This window comes from Pelophylax lessonae, assembly GCF_965119305.1.
Source record: "Pelophylax lessonae genome assembly, chromosome: 1".
NCBI lineage: Eukaryota > Metazoa > Chordata > Amphibia > Anura > Ranidae > Pelophylax > Pelophylax lessonae.
In genome coordinates, this window is record NC_138768.1 from 407,170,760 (window position 1) to 407,192,795 (window position 22,036).

Below are 22,036 nucleotides of genomic sequence, written 5' to 3' on the forward strand. Positions count from 1 at the left end.
TAATGGTTCCCTCAATGAACTGTGTAGCTCCCCAGTGCCTGCAGCACTCATGCAGCTCCAGATCATGACACTCCCACTACGATGCTTGACTGTAGGCAAGGAACACTTGTCTTTGTACTCCTCACCCTGGTTGCCACCACACACGCTTGACACCATCTGAACCAAATAAGTTTATCTTGGTCTCCAGTAGTCCATATCCTTAGTCTGCTTGTCTTCAGCAAACTGTTTACGGGCCTTTTTAGTGCATCATATTTAGTTGAAGCTTCCTTCTGGGAAAACAGCCATGCAGACCAATTTGATGCAGTGTGCGGTGTATGGTGTATGGAGCACTGACAGGCTGACCCCTTCAACCTCTGCCGCAATGCTGGCAGCACTCATACGTCTATTTTCCTAAGACAACCTCTGGATAGGATGCTGAGCACGTGCACTCAACTTCTTTGGTCAACCATGGCAAGGCTTGTTCTGAGTGGAACCTGTCCTGGTAAACCGCTGCATGGTCTTGGCCACCGTGCTGCAGCTTAGCTTCAGGGTCTTGGCAATCTTCTTATAGCCTAGGCCATCTTTATGTAGAGCAACAATTATTTTTTTCAGATCCTCAGAGAGTTCTTTGCCATGAGGTGCCATGTTGAACTTCCAGTGACCAGTATGAGAGAGTGAGAGTGATAACCGCAAATTTAACACACCCTCTCCCCATTCACACCTGAGACCTCTGCACCGCTGCGCCCTCTGCACTGGGACCCCAAGGTACTGCACTCTATACTGCTCAAGGCAGGACATACACCCAGGGGACTCTTCTGCGCCCTCTGCACCGCTGTTCCCTCTGCACTGGGACCCCCAAGGTACTTCACTCCATACTGCTCAGGCTAGGACATACATCCAGGGGTCTCCACTGCGCCCTCTCCATTGGGACCCCCCCAGATTTCAGATATTGCTCCCCATACTGCTAAGGCAGGGCATACATCACCACATGAGCCTCACAAAGAGTGGATAGAGGGGAGACACCCAGGAGTCCTCGCTGCACACTCTGCATTGGGATCTACACCAGACTTAGGGATCGGGGAACAAGGGAGGGGAACCCAGCTTAACTGAGGGATTTTAGGATGGGAGGAGGGAATTTGCAGGCAAGCCCAACCATCCCTGGAGGGTACCCACATCCACCCTAAACCATACACTATGGGGAGTGGGGGGATTATACATAACGCATCATGGTGCGGGTGACGCTCCAGACAGAACTCCTCGCCACCGAAGTGGGGGAGCTGTTGGCCAAGGGTGCGCTGTGACTTGGACCACCGCCCGGTTGTATATGACCCTGTGAGACATTTAACTCGCTGGCTGGCCTCTGTCCGTAAGGCTATGTCGTGGCCAGCCTAGCGCATAGCTGCGGTCTGCATGCGATTGCTGGCCGGACTGGGGAGACCACTGGATCTAGATTATCCAGCCCGTTGCCCAGCCAAGCAGTTGATTGTAGATCTTCCAAGAGAAAAAGCAAAAAGATGCACAGAAGGAGAAAATAATTGCTAGGACCAAGAGATCCCAACAGGGAGCCTAGGTCTTTACAAACTGAATACCTATAGCAGATAAGGGGTCATATACCAGCTGAGGACGGCCCATGGCCAAGTGTTTTGTTCTACCTAGTACTACTCCTGTAGAAGGTGCTATAACCATTTAGTTATGATTTATGGAGCACTGACCCTGTCGATGAACTGAAGAGTATATGCTTTAGATACATATCAAGACTTGCTTTAACCTTTCCCACACCGCCCGCCGCAGTTTTACATCGGCACTTTGACGTTAGATACCGGTGGTATAGCAGCAGATAACTGCCTTAACCCCAGTATTTTCTTACACGACAGGCGGTCCTATTTCACATAAAAGTGATCCCAGCGTATTCGTTGTGGGATCATTTTTATGGGCAGCTGGAGAGGTGTCTCCCCCCCCCCCCCCCCCCTCCTGGTCGTTTTCTTTGCTTACTGGAGCAGTCGGTAGTGGGGAAAACAATCCAGTCCTTCTGTGTTCCAGGCAGGAAGTTGAGTAAGGGCAAGGTGGCCCCTGACTCAACGCTATGGCCTTGGAGGACTGAAGCGACATCATACGTTGCTTCCGCCCAAAGGCCTTAAAGGGCCTTTTTTCTTGCTGAAAAAAAAAATACTTTTTTTTTTGCTTTTAAGTGTAGATGTGAGATCTGAGGTCTTTTGGACCCCAGATCTCATATTAACCACTTGCCAGCCAGCTGCCGTACATTTACTGCGGCAGGCCGGCTCTGTCCCACAAAACGGCGTACCTGTACTTCGCTTCGGGAGACAGCTAGTGGGGACGCGCCAACATGCTGATTGGCCACAGGGCTAGCCAATCAGCTGGTCCAGGGGACACAATGTCTGCCGGGCACCCACGCTCGCTCCCCATGGAGACAGAACGGCAGTCTGCAAATGTAAACATGGTAGACCGCTGTTCTGTCACTGATGAACACAGGGATCCTGTGTTCCTCCTATTTAGGAACACAGGTCTCTGTGTTCATCAAGCAAGTCCATCCCCCACACAGTTAGAAAGCACCCCCTAGGGACACACTTAACCCTTTCATCGCCTCTGGTGTTAACCCCTTCCCTGCCAGTTTCCTTAGTATAGTAACAGTGAATATTTTTTAGCACTGATTTACTGTAAAGTGTCAGTTAAATGTCCGATCTGTCCGCCGCAGTCCTGCTAAAAATCGCTAATTGCTGCCATTACTAGTAAAAAAATAAAAATGACATAAATCTTTCTTCTAGTTTGTAGACGCGATAACTTTTGCGCAAAACAATCAATATACACTTATTGGGATTTTTTTTTTTCATCAAAAATATGTTGCAAAATATATATTGGCCTAAAATGATGAAAATATGATTTTTACTTTTCTTTTCATTCGGAATGTTTTATAGCAGAAAGTAAAAAAAATGTGATTTTTGTCTTACCGTAAAATCAATTTCTCTGATGTTCATTGACGGACTCAGCTCCTGATCTTCATAACCATTGGGTTACACTGCCCCCTACAAGTGGAGGACACTGGGCAGAAAAATAATCTGGCTACTCCTATGGGCAGTCACAGGGGGTATACTCCCTCTCCCTGCTATAGGTACTCCGTTTTGTTACAAGCAGTGTCAGAAGAATTAGAACTCCACAGAGGGATGGATGCTGTGTCCGTCAACGAACATCAGAGAAACAAATTTTACAGTAAGACAAAAAATCCCATTTTCTCTTTTGTTCATTGACGGACACAGCTCCTGATCTTTATAACCATTGGGACGTCCCAAAGCAGTGTTAAACATGAGGGGTGGGAACAGTAAACAGCAAAAAAATTCCCAAGGCTAAACGGTAGCCAACCAGGCAACAGGAGCTCAACCAAAACAACAGGAGCCCACCTGACAAAAACAATACACCCTCAAAGAGGATCAAGTCCTCTAAACAGCAGCTTGCAAAACCTTGCGGGCAAAAGAAACATCTGCAGATGCCAACATATCCACTTTATAGAACTTTGTGAAAATGTGCACCGACGACCAGGTGGCCGCCTTGCAAACCTGCGTCACTGATGCCTGATGACGGAATGCCCAAGAAGCACTGAGCGCCTGAGTAGACTGTGACTTGACAGGGAAAGGAGGAACCTGACCCTTGAAGGAATAGGCCTGAATCACCATCTGTCTGATCCATCTGGAATTGGTCGCAGATTAAGCAGACAACCCTTTCCGAGGCCCATCCGTGAGCACAAATAGCGAGTCTGACTTCCTAAAAGACTCGTAGCTGCCAGGTACACCCTAATTGCCCGGACCACATCCAAGGCATGCAATGCAATTTCCTTCAGGAGTTTTGGCCTGGGACACAGGGAAGGTAACACAATGTCTTCATTCAAATGAAAATCAGATAAAAAAGAAAGTGGTAGATGGGGCCAACAAGCTAGACCTTGGGCGGCACCAACATCCCTGAATAGACAAACAAACAACATGGGAAATTTGGACTTTATAGGTGCCCAAAATACTGCAGTTAAATATACAGCAAAACAAGCTGAACTATATAATAAAATAATTACATTTTTTAATTGGATATCAAAAACTGTAAAAAGCTTGTACAGATAAAAATATGCTGAATGAGGACATATTACATATATTGGTCCATTATACTTTACAAAAACTTTAAACGGTTTTGCCGGAAAGGCTTCTTCAGAAAATAAGCGTAACTGGAAATCCCACTATCAAATAAACATACATAATCAGTATACTGTAGTTAATTTGAACAGATAAAGAACATTGTCGCACACACCAATAAATAATGCCAATGCAAACTCCTGCAAAATACTCCGCAAAGTCTAAGGAGATGGAAAAGAAATGGTCCATACCTGTGGTGTGGAACATATATTGTGAAGACAGGGATGTATGAGCCCGAACCAGGGAGCCAGGAGCCCCTGATAAACGCACAGACCCTGCCGTGATAGGCCTCCCGCAGAGGGGGATAGGGAAGCCGTTAGGGTTAAGACCTGATAATAACATTTGGATAGTAAACAAGGTACTAATAGGAAATTGTCTAATATATATATGAGCTACTTACAGATCCAATATAGCAGGTTCAGCAAGAAAAAAAATGGATTTTTGTAAAATCTTACCGTAAAATCCTTTTCTCTTAGCTCATCGACAGACGTAGTCCTCGGTGATACACCACCTTCGGGTTATGTTACCTCCGCAGGAGCAGGACTAGACAGGAAATTAAAAAGCTCTGGCCACACCCTAGGGGCAGTCCCAGAGGGTATATCCTCTCTCTCTCTGCCTCAACAAATCAGTTATGTGAAAAAGCAGTGCTTAGAGAATTTAACCCAACCCAACTCCAAAACAGAGGGGCGGGGACTACGTCTGTCGATGAGCTAAGAGAAAAGGATTTTACGGTAAGATTTTACAAAAATCCATTTTTCTCTAGCGCTCATCGACAGACGTAGTCCTCGGTGATACACCACCTTCGGGACGTCCCAGAGCAGTATCACAACTGAGGGGTGGGAAAATGGAAATCAAATCCCAATCTAGAAGGCCCAACCGGTGCCAACTAGAAGTTTACAATGCTCATCCTTAATGATGAGACTCAACCAAAAAAAGAGAAAACAATTTTTTTTTTTTTTTTTTCAAACAGAAAAAAACCCTCGAGGTAGACCACCGGTCTCCTCAAATTGCGGCCTGCAAAACCTTGCGGCCAAATGAGGCATCCGCCGATGCCGTCACATCAATTTTATAGAATTTTGTAAAGGTATGTACCGACGACCAGGTGGCCGCCTTACATACCTGGACCACTGACGCCTGATGGCGAAAGGCCCAGGAAGTACTGAGCGCTCGAGTGGAGTGCGCCCTAACAGGGAACGGAGGACTCTGACCCTTAATAGAATAAGCCTGTACCACCGTTTGTCTAATCCATTTGGCAATGGTCGCGGCAGATGCAGGCAAACCCTTTCTGGGGCCATCCGTGATCACAAAAAGTGAATCCGTCTTACGGAATGATTCCGTAGCTTTCAGGTATACCCTGATTGCCCGAACCACATCTAAGGAATGCAACGCATGTTCCCGATGATGCTTGGGCTGAGGACACAAGGAAGGTAGTACAATATCTTCATTCAGATGAAAATCTGAAACCACCTTAGGAAGAAAAGATGGCTTAGGATGAAGTACTACCTTATCCCTATGAATCACTAGGTATGGGGACTGGCATGATAATGCAGCCAGTTCTGACACCCTGCGAGCAGAAGTAATAGCCACCAAGAAGGCCACCTTCTGGGATAAAGTAAGCAAGGGAATCTCCCTGATGTTTTCAAAGGGAGGTTTCTGTAGAACCGACAAAACCAAATTAAGATCCCAGGGCGGTAAGGGCGCGCGGACTGGAGGAGCCAGGTGCCGCACCCCCTGGATGAAATTCCGCACCAAGGATTTGGTAGCTAAAGGCTTCTGAAAGAAGATTGCTAATGCTGAAACTTGACCCTTGATGGCTGGAAGTCGCTTTCCTTGCTTTAATAAGGGTAGGAATGACTGAAGTAGACAAACCTCTGTCCTTCAGTACTTGGGTCTCAATGGCCAGGCCATTAAAACCAGCGACTGTAAAGCACGAAGGTAAATTGGTCCTTGAGACCACAGACACTCCCTGAGACGAAGTTCCCACGGAACGTCTGCGACCCACACATTTATCAGATACCTGATAGTTATCAGGAAAGGTGATCTTTTCTGGTTGAACCTCAGGGACCGAAGTCACCCGACTAGAGGCTACTTGGCCTATCTGGTCAACCAGATCCGATTCCTGTGAGGTATCGGGACTAATCTTAGGAAAAGGTAAAGGAAAAGATCTTTTCAGGGAACGGTAACTACCGCTTCCTGTGGTACTTAAATGTTGGAAGGGAAGAATCGCACCGGTAGTAGTGGTTGATGCTCGATCTAATGTCCTGAATACCGGTGAAAACGTCCCCCCACCCTGAAACCGGGTGGGGGCGCACCTTCAGGCTGTGTACTCCTTTGCTTCGGGTTTGGCTGGGTTGGTCCCCTTCTTGAACCCTCCTGGAGGAGTCTTGCCTTTCCCGCTAGTACCAGCCGGGCGCCCTTTATGGGCGGTAAAGAAAGGTCCTCGCTTGTTGCGAGGTCCCTTAGCTTTTGCAGCCTGTGGCAAAAAAGTGCTCTTGCCCCCAGTGGCATCCTTAATGATTTCATCTAGGTTGGCTCCAAATAGACGATTCCCCTGAAAGGGGAGATTGGTCAAGGTCTTTTTGGAACCTAGGTCAGCTGACCAGCATTTTAACCACAGCACACGTCTGAGGATCACTGCTAACTTAGATGCATGCCCTAATAGGGGAGTAGTGTCCAAGGCTGCGTCACAGATAAACCGTAGCCCTTGTATGATCTGTTCCATCAAATCAGATGTCTCCTGGGGAATATCTTTTCCCCTAAGATCTTGGCGTACCATTTTCGCCCATTCCGTAAGTGTCTGGGAAACTAGACCAATAACGATTACTGGTCTAAATGCTGACCCTATCAGAGAAAAGATAGTGCGGGACTCTGCTTCTATCTTTCGATCCACCGGATCCTTAAAGGACGAAGTGTCCTCCACTGGAATAACCGTGGCTTTATTCAGCCTGGAAATAGGCGGATCCACGACTGGTGGTACCGTCCATTTCTTAATGATGGATTCCTCAAACGGATAGCGTCTAGCAATACGCTTGGAAATAGTAAAGGTACGTTTAGAATGCTCCCATTCTCCTTTAATCTGATTACCAAAACATTTAGGTACAGGAAAAGCCTTCGCCGTCTTGATGGGCTTATTAGTCCCAAAAGGCCTCTCTGTTTCAGTTGCCTCTGCCGGTAAAGCCTCAAGTTTTAAGGTTTCTTGCACTGCCACAACTAGTGCGTCCACCATTGCTTCTTCCTGAATTATAGCAAGAGAAGAAGCGTCCTCCTCACTGTCTGAGGGGGCTTTACCTGGGATAACAGCCCTTGCAGAGGAACCTGCAACTGCCGTGACCATCTCTGAATCTGAGTCAGAGGTGTCAGATGGTATAGGGGTAGGCGGGGGTCGCTTCCTTGACCCCCGTCCCTGACAGGCCGCCTCCACCCGAGCCACCATAGACTCCAAAATTGCTGTAAATGACTCTATACTCTGTGCACCGGCGGGTCCCGAGGCCCCCTCGAGGGAAACAGGTGGGGGAATATGTGTGGCAGGGTCCATATAACTCCAGTTACTTCCTGGATAATATAATTCAAAAGTAAAGAAAAAAACTTTTTTTTTTTTTCTTTTCTGACCCCCAGCGCCACAAAAAGCCCCTTAGTGTTACCTGCTTAGGGATCCCTATCGATCGAGAGAGAGAGAGATAGACCCCCAGGCTCACCACTTGATGCTCAGAGTTAAACTGCAACAGCTTACAGCGCTGTCTTGACAAACAGGAAGTCTTTTGGCTGGCTGCCCAGGAAGAAAGGAGGCGGCTCCGCCCCTCTGCACGCCTTCCGGCGCCTCCCCCAAGCTCCACGAGGTGTAGGATCACCTCAAACATGGCCGCCCCCATGCTGGAGACACGAGGCTACGCCAAAATGGCGGCTCGTGCGATCCAGCAAAAAAAATGGCGGCGGCCTAAACTGAATAGCGGTGTGCTGCAGGGCACACAACACTCTCTCTGCATGGGGATATGGCGTGGTTGGCGGTACCGGCCCTGGCGGACCGCGTGGCCGTTCGGGAGGCCTGCTAATAGCTGGAGATCTGATTTGGAAGGCAGTCTACATGTCCGTGGCTTCTGACTGGTAGGTAGCTTATACTTAACCCATAAGATTCCCAGAATGCCACAGATTACATCTTTAAAACATGTATACAATAGATTGTTAGCTCCCAAGCCAAGCCTCCTGGCTTTTGCACACATAAATCACACTCAAAGTAGGAGGATTTGTGACATGTTATAGGATAGAAAGGACTCTTTCTTACCATACAGAGAGGGGCCCGCGTTCACCACAAAACTCGTCAGGGAAAAAGGGGGAACATACTACTCACCATACCGGAACCAGGCGGGCACCAACTCCTGACAGTACCCCTCTCCACCGGGGCGGGAGGGCTGTCGACCGATACGGACGCCATGACTCATGGTCTTAGGCGTTTCGGCGAGACGTTTAACTCGCGTGGACAGTCCTTTAATGGGACTTTGTCGCGGCCGACCCAGCGCGGAGCTATGGCCTGCACGCGCTCGTAGGCTGAACTGGGGTGACCACCGGATCTCAACATCCAGCCCGTCGCCCAGTTCAGCTTTCTTGCTTGAAGATCTCACAGGAACACTGGAGAAAAAAGCTGTCTAAAAAATGCTTTAAGAAAAAATTCTTGCCAGGACCTAAGATCCCAGCAAGGTGTCTAGGTCCTTACTCCTAACTAGACAGAAAATAACTGATTTGTTGAGGCAGAGAGAGAGAGGATATACCCTCTGGGACTGCCCCTAGGGTGTGGCCAGAGCTTTTTAATTTCCTGTCTAGTCCTGCTCCTGCGGAGGTAACATAACCCGAAGGTGGTGTATCACCGAGGACTACGTCTGTCGATGAGCGCTAGAGAAAATGTGTTTAAAAAGAAAGCCCATGAATTCCAAAGACCCGTACAGGGTCAGAGGTCCAGGTTAGTCTGCCTGATTATAAAATATGTGGCCAAGGTTGTTGGAAGAAGGCCGCCAAGGCCGACACCTGGCCCTTGATGGCAATCCAGGCCAATTTCTGTTCAACCCCCCCATTGAAGGAAGGTCAAAATCCGAGCCATCGAGAAGGAGTGAGGATGAACCCCAATAGACTCACACCACGCAATGTACGTCTTCCATGTACAGTGGTAGATCTTCCTAGAAGTAGATTTCCTAGCTTTTAACAGTGTTGGAATCACTTCTATCCATCAGTACCTGGCGTTCAACAGCCAAGCCGTCAAAGCCAGCGACTGTAAAGTAGAATGGCAGATTGGTCCTTGGGTCAGCAGATCCTCCCTGAGAGGAAGCTTCCAAGGAACATCGGCGACCAGCCGCACCAGATCGGCATACCAAGCCGGACGAGGCCAGTCTGGAGCCACTAAGATGACCGGAATGCCTTTGCCTCGATCCTGCGTAGAAGTCTTGGCAGAAGCTTGAGGGGAGGGAAGGCGAAAATCAGACAATACTGACCCCAGACTAGACTACTGCAATCGCTGAGCAGCAAATGATATCACCTGTGATGTATTTAAGCTTTCTTGCAAACCTGGCCTGTTAGTGTGCCCTGAGGACCAGAGTTGAGAAACACTGCTTTAGGTCACGGCGTAAAAGCTTAGCCCACTCGTTCAGAGTTTGCGACACCAGAGCAACGGTGAATACCGGCCTTAGTGCCGAACCAGCCAGAGTGTACATTCTGCGGGCCACAACCTCCTCCTTACTGTCAGCCAGATCCCTAAAAGGCCAGGGACTCTTGAACCGGAATCATGGTTACCTTGTTCAACCAAGAAACCGGAGGGTCCACCACCGGTGGAACAGCCCACTTCTTAATAAGGGACTCCTCATAGAGGTAAGGCCTAGTAAATCGCTTAGGGACCCCAAGGGGATGTGTTGGTTGTCCCCACTCTTTAGCGGCAATTCTGTAAAAATAAGCAGGGAAAGGGAACACCTTTGCCATTCTGGATGGCTTGTGAGTGCCAAAGGGAACCAGCGCCTCCATTGCAGATGCGTCCTCCATCTTCAAGGTCTCATGAACAGATACAATCAGTGCTTCCACCAGCACCTTTTCGTGCGCGGTTGCAGATGTGGAGGAATCATGCTCACTATCTGAGGATTTACGCCCGCGGCAGCCGAATCAAATTCAGGATCTGATGAGACCGATGAGGCAGGGGAAGGCGGGATGATTTTTGCTAGCCCGTCGCCCGAAAACTACCTCCACCCGGGACACAAAGGACTCCAGGACCGCCAACAGTGCATCGATGGATGGTTGGGACCTGGAGCGCCCCGCAGCCGCAGAGGGTCAGTTGGGGAGATGTGCGCTGAAGACTCCATGAGTCACCAAGGGGACCCTACAAAAAGTGTAACACACTGCAAAGGGACAACCCCCACCGCGCTGGCAGCACCACCTGGTCGCCAGGCACAAGCACTAAGCGATCCTCAGCAGAGAGGGAGAGAACCCCACTAGACTCACCACCCGGTAGGAACAGGAACCTGCAGTCACCAGGATAGTCTTCACTCCATCTGCGGCGAACAGGAAGTGAAAAGATACAGGAGTCAGCACCAGGGGATGAGGAGGGGCTCCCACAGCTGAAATCGCTGCCCACAGGGCTCCACTGTTATGGCCGCTACTATTTTCAATCGCAAACCACCGCAAAATGGCCCCCGGACTACACAAACATTGTCGCAGTGCATAGAGACATACAGGCTACAGCAAAATGGGGGCACCACGAGGCTCCTAGGGACTCAGGAGGGATTCCTTGGCCTCAAGGACAGACCCAGGCAGGACAGAGGGCCCTGGCAGGAGCCCCCACCAGGTACAACCCCCCCCTGCACAGCCAATCGTCCGGTCGCCAGCGGAGCACCCCCCGCCCCCTATCGCCAGCACAGCACCCTGCTCCCACCCCAGGAGGTGGACCAGACCACCCACACAGCCCCAGCTTAAGTGGAGGGGGGCTAGTGGGACAGATGAAAGGGGGGTGCCTGATGGGAAGGAGGGGAACCTGGGGGTCTTACTGTCCCAAGGAGGGGCCCACGTCCACTCCAAAACCCTTCAGGGGGAGAGGGGGGACAGCTACTCACCATACCAGGAACCAGGTGAGCACCGCTCCAGACAGAACCCCTCACAATCGAAATGGGGGAGCTGTCAGTCAGGAGGAATGCTGCGACTCAGGCCGAGACCCAGTTGTATGCGACCTCATGAGGCGTTTAACTCACAGGCCAGCCCCCAGCAAGGAATTAGGTCCTTACCCCTGACTAGGCAGAAAAAAAGTACCTATAGCAAGGAGAGGGAGTATACCCCCTGGGACTGCCCATAGGCATAGCCAGATTTTTTTCTGCCTAGTGTCCTACTCCTGTAGGGGGCAGTATAACCCAATGGTTATGAAGATCAGGAGCTGTGTCTGTCAATGAACGAAAGAGAAATATATATATTTTCAATTGTCGCTCTTTTTTTTTTTTGTGTTTAAAACTAAAAAAAAAAAAAAATTGCAGTGGTGATCAAATACCACCAAAAGAAAGCTCTATTTGTGGGTAAAAAAACGGACATACATTTTTATTAGTGTAAGATCGTGCAATTTTCCGTTAAAGTAACGCAGTGCCGTATTGCAAAAAATGGCCTGGTCATTAATGGGGTAAAAACCTTCCGGTCCAGAAGTGGTTAAAGGGGACCAAAAAAATTGAGTTTGTAAGACCGCTGTGCAAATACGATGTGACAAAGTATTGCAACGATCCCCATTTTATTCTCTAGGGTCTCTGCTAAAAATATATATATAATGTTTGGGGGTTCCAAGTAATTTCTAGCAAAAATTTACTGATTTTAACTTGTAAACAACAAGTGTCAGAAATAAGCCTGGTCCTTAAGTGGTTAATACAGTTGATACAAAAAAGTTGTAAGTTAACCCTTTATTTGCCCCTCAAAAAATCTAAATGATCTTTTAGTGTTTGGTAATTTAACTGGCAGTTTACTACTTATATTTCTTTCATTTCATGTTATGCACTGGACTTGAACTGCTTACATTTCCAGAAAAAAACTGGACAAATGGTGCTTTAAACTGGGAATTAAACAAATATTTGACTGGTAGCGTGAATAAATCTAGTGTATCAGCCAGTTACTCATAGCAACAAATTCCAATATGAAAGCTAATATTTTAAACACCACTAACAATTTTCTTTTCTTTCTTTTTTTTTTTTTTTTTTTTTACTGCCAAATGATGTGTCGCACTAAATAATTCCTTTTATGAGAGTCAAAATCCCTTGCAGTGGGCTCAGCTATGTTATGTCTAGGGATTACGTAATAAGTCTTAATAACCTCATTCTGGAAAATCTACCGACCTTATTCCACACTCCAGGGGGCTCCCTCCAGTGGTGTGACCAGGCCACTGCAGCCTCCTCTCTAAGCTGCTCACAACCACAGTTGCACACTCCTTCCCTCTCTGTATGATGCAGGGTTAACAGCCCTGCACCGTAAGTGCTGGAACCAAGGAAGTACCCACAGACCGGAGCTTTGGGCAGAAGAGGACAGTAAAGGAGGAGGAATTAGGGTAAGTAATACTGCCTCTTGCTCTACCCCGAAGACATAACAAGCATTTTACCCTTGCAGTGTGGCAGACTGTCTGTGAATCATGTAGTTTATCACAGAATCACCACTATAGGATTAATAAAATAAAAAAAGACTCATTTTAAAAACAACAGGGTTTGTGTTACCAAAAAATACATTTTTTTTTTTTCGATGAGCCATAAACATGCAGCCCTTTGCTGGTGAAGTACTTTTGCTCCTTTATTTCAGTTCATGGCACAAGCTAGGTGTTTGAGTGGAGTTCAAATGGCCAATTTAAAAAAATATTTATTGATTAACTACATATTGAACTACAGTAGAAAACAAACCTCTGCATTAGGTAGATTCATGTATACTATGACTACATGCTGATTAAGGTGCCCTTTAGGAGGAAAAAAAAAAACTCCTTGAAAGAGTTAAATACACATGAAAAGTGGATTTCCACAACATTGCAGCATAGCAACATTGATTTACTACTTGGGCCATAGCATTTATCACCTAGCTCCTTATACCGGGAACACTAGACCATTTGACAAATGTCAGTGTCAGTTCATGGCAGCCTGGTTTACTCATCATTTGTGATTCATGCACCGTGGAAAGAAAAACAATATAAAATGCCTTTTGTAAGCTTTGGTCTTCAAACACAACAGCATCATTTGTTACTGAAGAGGCATTTGTGACAAGGGCTCTTCACGTCAGCCTAAATACATTTGTTTTTTCTTTCATTCCTAAATTGAACTTTACGGTAAATCGGGAGATTGCAGAAGTATAAATACAAAAAACGTTGAATATACAGCAAGGCTTGTGACCAGCAAACTGCCCATGAACATTTCAAATAGCAAATTTCTAACTAGGTCATTGTAATCAAGTTTCTAGTACAGGTGACATAAAAACGTGTAGATTCAGCTAGAAAAAGTCACAGTATTTTGGTTGTTGTGAATATATTCTTTAGAGACTACCTATTTTATTATGAAAACATATTCTATACTTGATTCTGAATTGTGAGCACAGCAGCTATTCTTTGCTGCACAGCATCTTGAAGCTGCTGGTTTCTATATAACACAGGGGGAAGGCCATAGGCAGAGAGAGGCAGGACATCCAGGGCACAGCAGGTATTCTCTGCTGAACAGCATCCTGCAGATGTTTCTTTCTGTGATACAGTCACAATATTTCCATCGGCAATTCAGGTTTGATATGGCTCCAGACAGATGGAAAGACTGCAACATATAGACCTCAAATGCTTTTTGTGGTGACCAAGTCACAATATCTCCAACAGCTACTCAGGTCTGCTATGGCTCCATTCATATAGCATAGGAGGTAAAGACAGAAAAACTGCAACTTTGTTTACCACTCACATGAGGTAAATGGGAAAATAGCAGAATACAGAGACCAAGATGACCTCAAAAGCCTAGAGAAGTCAAAGCTTGTGGCGCCATCTTGGTTTCTGTATACTGCAATTTTCCCATTTACCTCATGTAAGTGGATTACCGAAATACATTTTTATGATTTTAAAGAAGTATGATCAAAGCTATTTCGGCTATACTTCTCTTGTAGGTCAGAGGAGTGCAGTTCATTCTGCACTCCTGTGACTTATTTTCAGCTGACGTCACTCAGCTGGTCAAGGCTTGGGAAAGATCCCAACTTTACAGTCGCTGGGAGACTGAGCCAGCCGTTCCTGCTCCCCACCACAGCCCAGCGCTCCAGTGAACAGTGGAAGGGCAGAGCAGAGAGCCGCTGACTGACAGTCACTGGCTCTCTGCTCAGTGAAGACTGAAAACTGAGCGATCAGCGGTCTTTGAGCACCCAGTTCTCAAGAGGCACAGAAAGATGCAGCATGGGATCACTGCTGCATCCGCCTAGGCAAGCATAATTTTTTTTTTTAATGAAACCCAAACTTCACTTTTAAAAATAAGTTCACTTCTTTAAAAAAATAAATATATACGTGCATATTTTTTTGCAGGTGGAACATGTAACATGTTCCCAAAGGTGAACTTATCCTTTGAGATTTGCTGCACTATGAGTTTGCCTTTTTTTCTGTCTGTCTCATATGCCATATGATTGGAATCATAGCAGACCTGAGTAGCTGTTGGGAGATATTGTGGCTGGGTTACTACGAGGTGCATTTGATCTCTATATGTTTCGGCCTTTCCATCTGTCTGGAGCCATATCAAACCTGAAATGCCCTTGAGCATATTGTGGCTTTATCTCTTCATCTGATAAGGATCCTGTGAGCACTGGTGTCATTCACTTGGAGAGCACTTATTCGCAGTTCGATATTGTCAACTTAGGGACTTTTTGCACTATATTTCACATATATGGACTTTTTATTGATCTTTGATTGTTATTATTCCTAATTTCCTTCATATTTTTGCACTCATTTTATTAATACATTGTTGTATCTAAATTGTTATAAATAGCACCTTAAAGTGACAGCACACCTATTTAGTGAGAAGTGTATTTTTATATTTAGTATTCTGATATTTAAGTGTTGCTGTTGTCACATATCAATTTGTACGCTAAGCACAGCAGATCTCTTTTTGGTTTTGCATGATGGTTCCTGAATAACACAGAGGGAAGGACACAGGCATTGAGAGACAGGACATTTAGAGCACAGCAGATACTGTACTCTCTGTTGAACGGCATCCTGCAGCTGCTGATTTTTGTATAGCACAGGGGGAAGGACACAGGCAGAGAGAGGTAAAAAGTAAGGAGAGCACAGCAGCTTTTCTCTGCAGAGTATGACTGATGAGATTACAGCAAAATGTAAACACTAGAACATTTGCCCAAATGAGAAAACCACCAGAAATGAAAAAAACTCAATCCTCTACTGGATGTATCGTGAAATGCCCAAATCATGAAATCCAACATTTGTGATATCCCTTTCCTGCCAATAAAGTTATCTATTGGTTGGCAGTCCTTTTTACTATGCAGAAAGGATTTTCGGCAAATCACATCTGAAACACTCTAATATCAAATATAGGCAAAAATTAAGTGGAAGTTCACCCTAAAACAAAAATTTTTAAATCTACTTTAAAAATTTGCTATACATACCTTTTCTGAAGGTTAACTGGTGTTCATTGGTGGAAGCTCTGTGCAGGAGACAGCTGACAATGGCTGGAAAATGCCTGTGAAGAGACGTCACCCATAGAGTTACTATGGAGCTTCCGTTGTCAGCTGCCTCTTCTGCACACTCCCACACAGAGAAGCCGCCGCTGACAGCTCAGCATGGGACGAGACCAGAGCGGCTTCAGAAAAGGTATGTAAAGCAATTTCTTCTTTACAGTGCTAGATGGGTTAGTCAGATTGTGGATGCAAGTAGATTTAGATCATTTAGTTTTAGGGTGAACTTCTACTTGAAAATGCTTTTTGTTTATTAGAGTAGGGGGACATTAAACCCTATGCCAGCATGTTATTGCAGTTTGTGTCCATTTTGCAGATTTACCTCACTTCTTGTCTGGGGAAACCACATTGAAAGAATCTGAGGGGAAATCTCTCTGACGGAGCCCCACATTGCAGTAAAGTTTGGCAGTATTTCAAATCCTTCCCCTCCCCATCCAAAAGGAAAAAATGTTTTAGCTAGTCATAAACTTTAAGCACCTTACTTTGCAGGATTACAGGCAAACATATACCAAATGCCTCCCTGCCATCAGAAAAATTAAACATGTTACCACTACCTCACACCGGTTGCCGACTGCGCACAGTATATTTACTGCGGCAGTCGGCCCCGGCCAGGCAGAGTGACGTAGGTCTACGTCGCTCGCCTGTCACTCCTTCTAGAGCCAATAGCAGGCGGGCGCGCGCCCGCCTCGGCTCGTTCACGGAGGAGTGCGGGAGTGTGACTAGCGGACCCGATGTCCGCCGGTCACACTACGATCGCCGGTACAGCGGGAGAAAGACAGAGCGGCTTATGTAAACAAGCCGCCTGTCAGTTCTCCCTGTGTAAAAGTAAAGATCAGACAGTTCTACTATGTAGAACTGTTGATCTTTGTTTTTACACTAGTAGACCTGTCCCTGCACAGTTAGAATCACGCCCCTAGGACACACTTAACCCCTCCCTGTCCAATACTGTTAACCCCTTCCCTGCCAGTGTCATTTTTGCAGTAACAGTGCATATATATAGCACTGATTACTGCAGTAATGTCACTGGTACCCCCAAAAGTGTCAAAAATGTCAGTCAAGGGTCCGATCTGTCCGCCGCAATGTCGCAGTACCGCAAAAAAAAAATCGCAGATCGCCGCCATTACTCGTTAAAAAAAAAAACACCAAAAATGACAAAAATCTTTCCCTTTGTTAGTAAACGCGATAACTTTTGCGCAAACCAATCAAAATACGCTTTTTGCGATTTTTTTTACCAAACATAGGTAGCGTAAAACAAATTGGACGAAAATGTTAAAAAATTTTGATTTTTACATTTTTTTGGGGGGAATTTCATATAAAAAAAAGTGAAAAATATTGTTGTTTTTGCAAAAATTACACTCTTTTTTTGTTTATAGCGCGTGATCAAAAAATCGCACAGGTGATCAAATACCACCAAAAGAAAGCTCTGTTTGTGGGAAAAAAAGGACGTGAAATTCGTTTAGGTACAGCGTCGCACGACCGCGCAATTGTCCGTTAAAGTCACGCAGTAAAAAATCGCAAAAAACCCCCTGGTCTTTTAGCAGGAAAATCCTCCGGTGGTAAAGTGGTTAATGGACAGGTTAATATCTCATCAAGAAGCACATTGAAACCACAGTTACTAAACGTATAAGGTCAGATGAGAAATACAAACTAATAGAAAATTCAGATTTGGTATCAGAGCATCCAGTATTGAACAATCTTGACATACAAAATAATGTTGCTGCTTGGCAGAAAACCTGATGCAGTCTCCAGTGTTTTTTTTTTTTTTTTAATAATGGAAAAAGCACCATTAGTGTCACTCACAATGGTCCCAGGTGACAGGTACAGTAGTTTTCAAGGGGATTGGTATATCTTTTTATCTGTTGTTTAGTACAATAAATGGCCTTAAGTCCCGGTTCACATTTGTGCGATGCGGGAACGCTGTGAATATGCAGCGTGATCCCGCATCGCATCCGCACCTCTGGCAGTTCACACTGCTATATGCGATACGCAGGGGGTGTCAATTAAAAGTTAACGACACCCCAGTTGCGATCGCATATCGCAGTGCGATCTGCAAGTTCGCACAGAATCGGATCGCACTAGTGTGAACCACTATGCGATCCAATTCTGCTGCAGATGAAAAAAATTCTCATGTGCGTGTTTATTGCAGATGCAGTGCGAATTCAGCCATACAAAAAGTGTATGGCTGAAATTTGCACCGCACATGAGATCGCATGTAATGTAGGAGCAGTGCGCTCCGAATTACATGCGATCTCCGCAATCGCAAAAATGTGAACCGGCACTTAGAAATGGATATGTCTGTTCATTGTTTTTGTTTGGTTGCAATCAATAATATTATGAATTTTCTAATAGTTTACTGTGATCTCAACTATCTGCTGAAGTCTAGTAATGGCATTTTTTTCTTTGGTTGTTGGATGTAAAGTTACTGTAGACTCCAGGCAGGTTCCTATTCATTACATGAATATTTCAACAAGTTGGAATTTTTTTTCTGGTATGCCTCCACCTTTGCAAGCAATGTATGAATTAGATAAAAGGTGGTTAGTCTTCTTATACGGAGCCATCCGAGTACAGCTGTACTCATAGAAGTTGCTAATGACATCACAGATCTTCAAGACACTGTATGTGGGATTTCAGAAGTGAACATTTGGAATTTGCATGCGTTCCTTTAACTGTATTTATGCAGAAGAAAAGTTTAAGTTTAATGCACCGTAATTTTAACTACTGCTCTGGTATCTCCTAGATCATTTGTTGCTAATAATGTATATAGAAAAAGATGTGAGCATCAAGATGTAAACATCAGTATTTATTCGCTGTGGTTATTCATTTTGGTTTTATTGTATTTTATTTCTTTAATTTAAATTAATTACTGCTAGAATTTAGCTGTAAGAATGAAGAAAGAAAGAAGGAGCATGGGAATAGAAAGGAAAGTCTGCTTTCATAGAACCAGACAGGCGACTAAATTTAGAGTACATGACCACATTCGCTTCACTTTTAGGAAAGGATAGTTAAAAATGATAGAATGTGCCTGATGAGTCAACAGCAAAAATTGACCATCAGAACATTTGATCAACAAAGAAAACCACCAAAAATGGCAACCCAATCCTCCACTATATCAAATAAGGACGTAATCAAATCAAGGATTACAGCATTTTACATCATACTTTGTTCTGTCAATCAAATAACTAAAGGTTGAAGAGTCCCTATATCATGAAGGGATGGTTGTCAGCAAGTTGGGTCTATAGTCTAAAATGTCATCATATTTGCATTGCGGTATGAGCACATTAAAACGTAATTTACAATTACAAAAAAGAAATTATGGCAATTAGTTATATACATTAATCTCTGATACTTCTATGCTTACTGTTATGTCAGAAACATTTACAATAACTACACCCCAATCTTAATTCCAATTAAAATACCCACATTTCAAAGCATTTTTTACATTGGCTGACCTCACCTTCCCAAGGAAGAGTACAAAATCGCCCACTGTATTGATGGTAGCAACCCTTAGAGCATTTTCCACAAGGATAACAAGTGCATCTTTCGCAGAAGTGCAGAAGTTTGTGCTGTTGATGGCAGTCGCTGTGTAAGCATTCTAGAAAAATTAATCAGAATTTTGAATAAGATTGCATCTTATATAAATGATAACATAATGGGGTTGATGTACTAAAAGCAAAAGAGGAATATGGCCCAGAGTATAATGAAGGTGGTAAAGTTTCCATTTGCAAAGAATACACAAACACAGGCAAGGAAAAAATAAAAAACAGCATTTTTGCTTGAGTGACTGGATAATGAAAGTATGCGGAGCTTCACCTCATTCACTAATCTGTAGGAAATATTCTCTTGCAAACCAAACAGCCTATTTACTTTTTAACCACTTCCATACCAGGCCTATTTCGGACACTTTGTGTTTACAAGTTAAAACCAGTATTTTTTCCTAGAAAACTACTTAGAACCCCCAAACATTATATATATTTTTTTAGCAAAGACTCTTGAGAATAAAATGGCCGTCATTGCAATATTTTTTGTCACGCGGTATTTGCGCAGCGGTCTTTAAAACGCCATTTTTTTGGGAAAAATTACATTTCACTGCATTTAAAAAATACTAAACAGTAAAGTTAGCCCATTTTTTTTGTATATTGTGAAAGATGATGTCATGCCGAGTAAATAGATACCCAACATGTTACGGTTTAAAATTGCGCCCCCCTGTGGGATGGCGACAAACTACGGTCAATAGAGATCTCAATAGGCGACATTTTAAATTTATTTAACGGTTACCAGTTTAGAGTTGGAGTGTAGCTCTTTTTTTTTAAATTATTGCTCACGCTCTGGCGATCGCGGCGATACCTCACATGTGTGGTTTGAACAGCGATTTCATTCGCGGCTCGACTTACGTATACGTTTTTTTTTGTGCGCGAGCTAACGGTGATCGGGGCGGCTAAATTTTTTTTTTTTTTTTCCCTTTTATTTTATTTATTTTTTTAACTTTATTACAGTTTTTAAAAAAAAAAAAAAATCTGATCACTTTTATTGCTGTCACAAGCAATGTAAACATCCCTTGTGACAGCAATATGCAGTGACAGGTACACTTTATGGAGGGATCGAGGGTCTAAAAGACCCTCGACCCCTCCACTACACTTCCCTGTATGCAAAACGCCGAAAACGGCGTTTTTGCATACAGCCGTTTTTCAAATTTGGCGCCGTTTTGCAGCACACTAACCCGGAAGTGACGTCATGGACGCCGCCTCCGGGTTACGTCATCGGAGACCCGATCGATGCCGTTTCCGGCATTCATCGGGACTCCATCCAGCCGGCGGACGCGCCGGCTGGGTGCTCGGGGCTCCCGGTGGGACAGGAGCCCCGGTAAAAGCCGCGGAAGGCGGCGGGAGACGTCCCCTCCCGCCCCCCCGGGTAACGATCGAGCGGCTCCCGAGCCGCATCGATCGGTACCGACGGAAAGGCGACCGCCGGCTTCAAACAACGGTACCGGGATGATGCCTCTAGCTAGAGGCATCATCCCGGTATACCCCCGCAAAGTTTACGACGTCATATGACGTCATCCTAGGGGGAAGTGGTTAATAAATCAATCCCAGTGACTTCTATGGATCAACTTAAAAAAAGGCCAATGGCTCAAAACAGAACAGTGTTTATAACATTCACTTAAATGGTTTCATGGGCTTATCAGATGGGAATGACTGTGAACATAGACTGAAAGCTTTTACCATCTGATCTCATGAAGGACTGTGCAGTGAGCCTCTCCCAAGCCTGATACAGCTATAAATGTATGATAAATTAGGCTCTGCTATATCAAAAACAACACAATGGGGTTGATTTTCTGTGGCTGGGTTCACACTAGTGCGAACTGGATGCGGATTTCTCCACATTCAATTCGCATGACAGGAGAGTTTGCCCGGCTCTCAATGGAACTGGTTCACACATCTCCGTGGTGGCTGCGGAGCGGATTGCACAGGGGTCCTGTGTGTCTTTGGCTCCATTGCAGGTCCGAATTCAGGCAAAAATTCGGGCCCGATTTGTCTTTGAAACGGAGAACAGGAACGCACCAGACCCCTACGGTGAGCTGCATCCGATTTGAGTGTGAACCCAGCCTAAAACTTGAGTGCAAAAGCTGATGCTGCTGTGCATGGTTGCCAATCAGCTTCTAACTTCAGCTTGTTAACTACTTGCCGACCACCCGCTGCAGTTTTACTACAGGCTGGCTCGGCTGCGTGAAGCGACAAACTACTAAGTCGGTCGCGCGCGTGGTGCTGTAGGGCGAGCAAGTTCCGCCAGAGGCGAGCTCCTGCCCCCACTAGGCAGCGGGGATGCCGATGCACGGGGCTGCTGGCACCGATTGCCACTGGCCACCCGCGATCGCTTCCCAGTGAGAGAGAAGAACGGTCAGCTGTTGTAAACACAGCCGACCGTTCTTCTCTCTGAAATGATCAGAGCACCTGTGATCCTTCTATATAGGATCACAGGTCTCTATCGTCATTTCACAATCTCCTCCCCCCCCCCAGTTAGTCCCCTAGGCTTACATTTAACCCTTTCATCACCCACTACATTAACCCCTTCCCTGCTAGTGTCATTATTACAGTAATAGTGCATATTTTTAGCACCGATTACTGTAGTAATGTCACTGGTCCCCCCAAAAGTGTCAAAAATGTCAGATAGGGGTCCGATCTGTCCGCCGCAATGTT

The 22,036-nt window shown here is 45.4% G+C and overlaps 1 protein-coding gene across 2 annotated transcripts in view; it reads right to left on the minus strand.

Annotated features, from left to right (window-relative positions):
• SLC44A1 (solute carrier family 44 member 1) overlaps positions 1 to 22,036 on the minus strand; it is a 294,253-nt gene that overhangs the window by 26,922 nt on the left and 245,295 nt on the right. For both annotated transcript variants that reach the window (XM_082273818.1, XM_082273817.1), the window contains exon 13: positions 19,297 to 19,434. In XM_082273818.1, the coding sequence (XP_082129944.1) occupies positions 19,297 to 19,434 (138 nt within the window). The remainder of the gene's footprint in view (positions 1 to 19,296; positions 19,435 to 22,036) is intronic.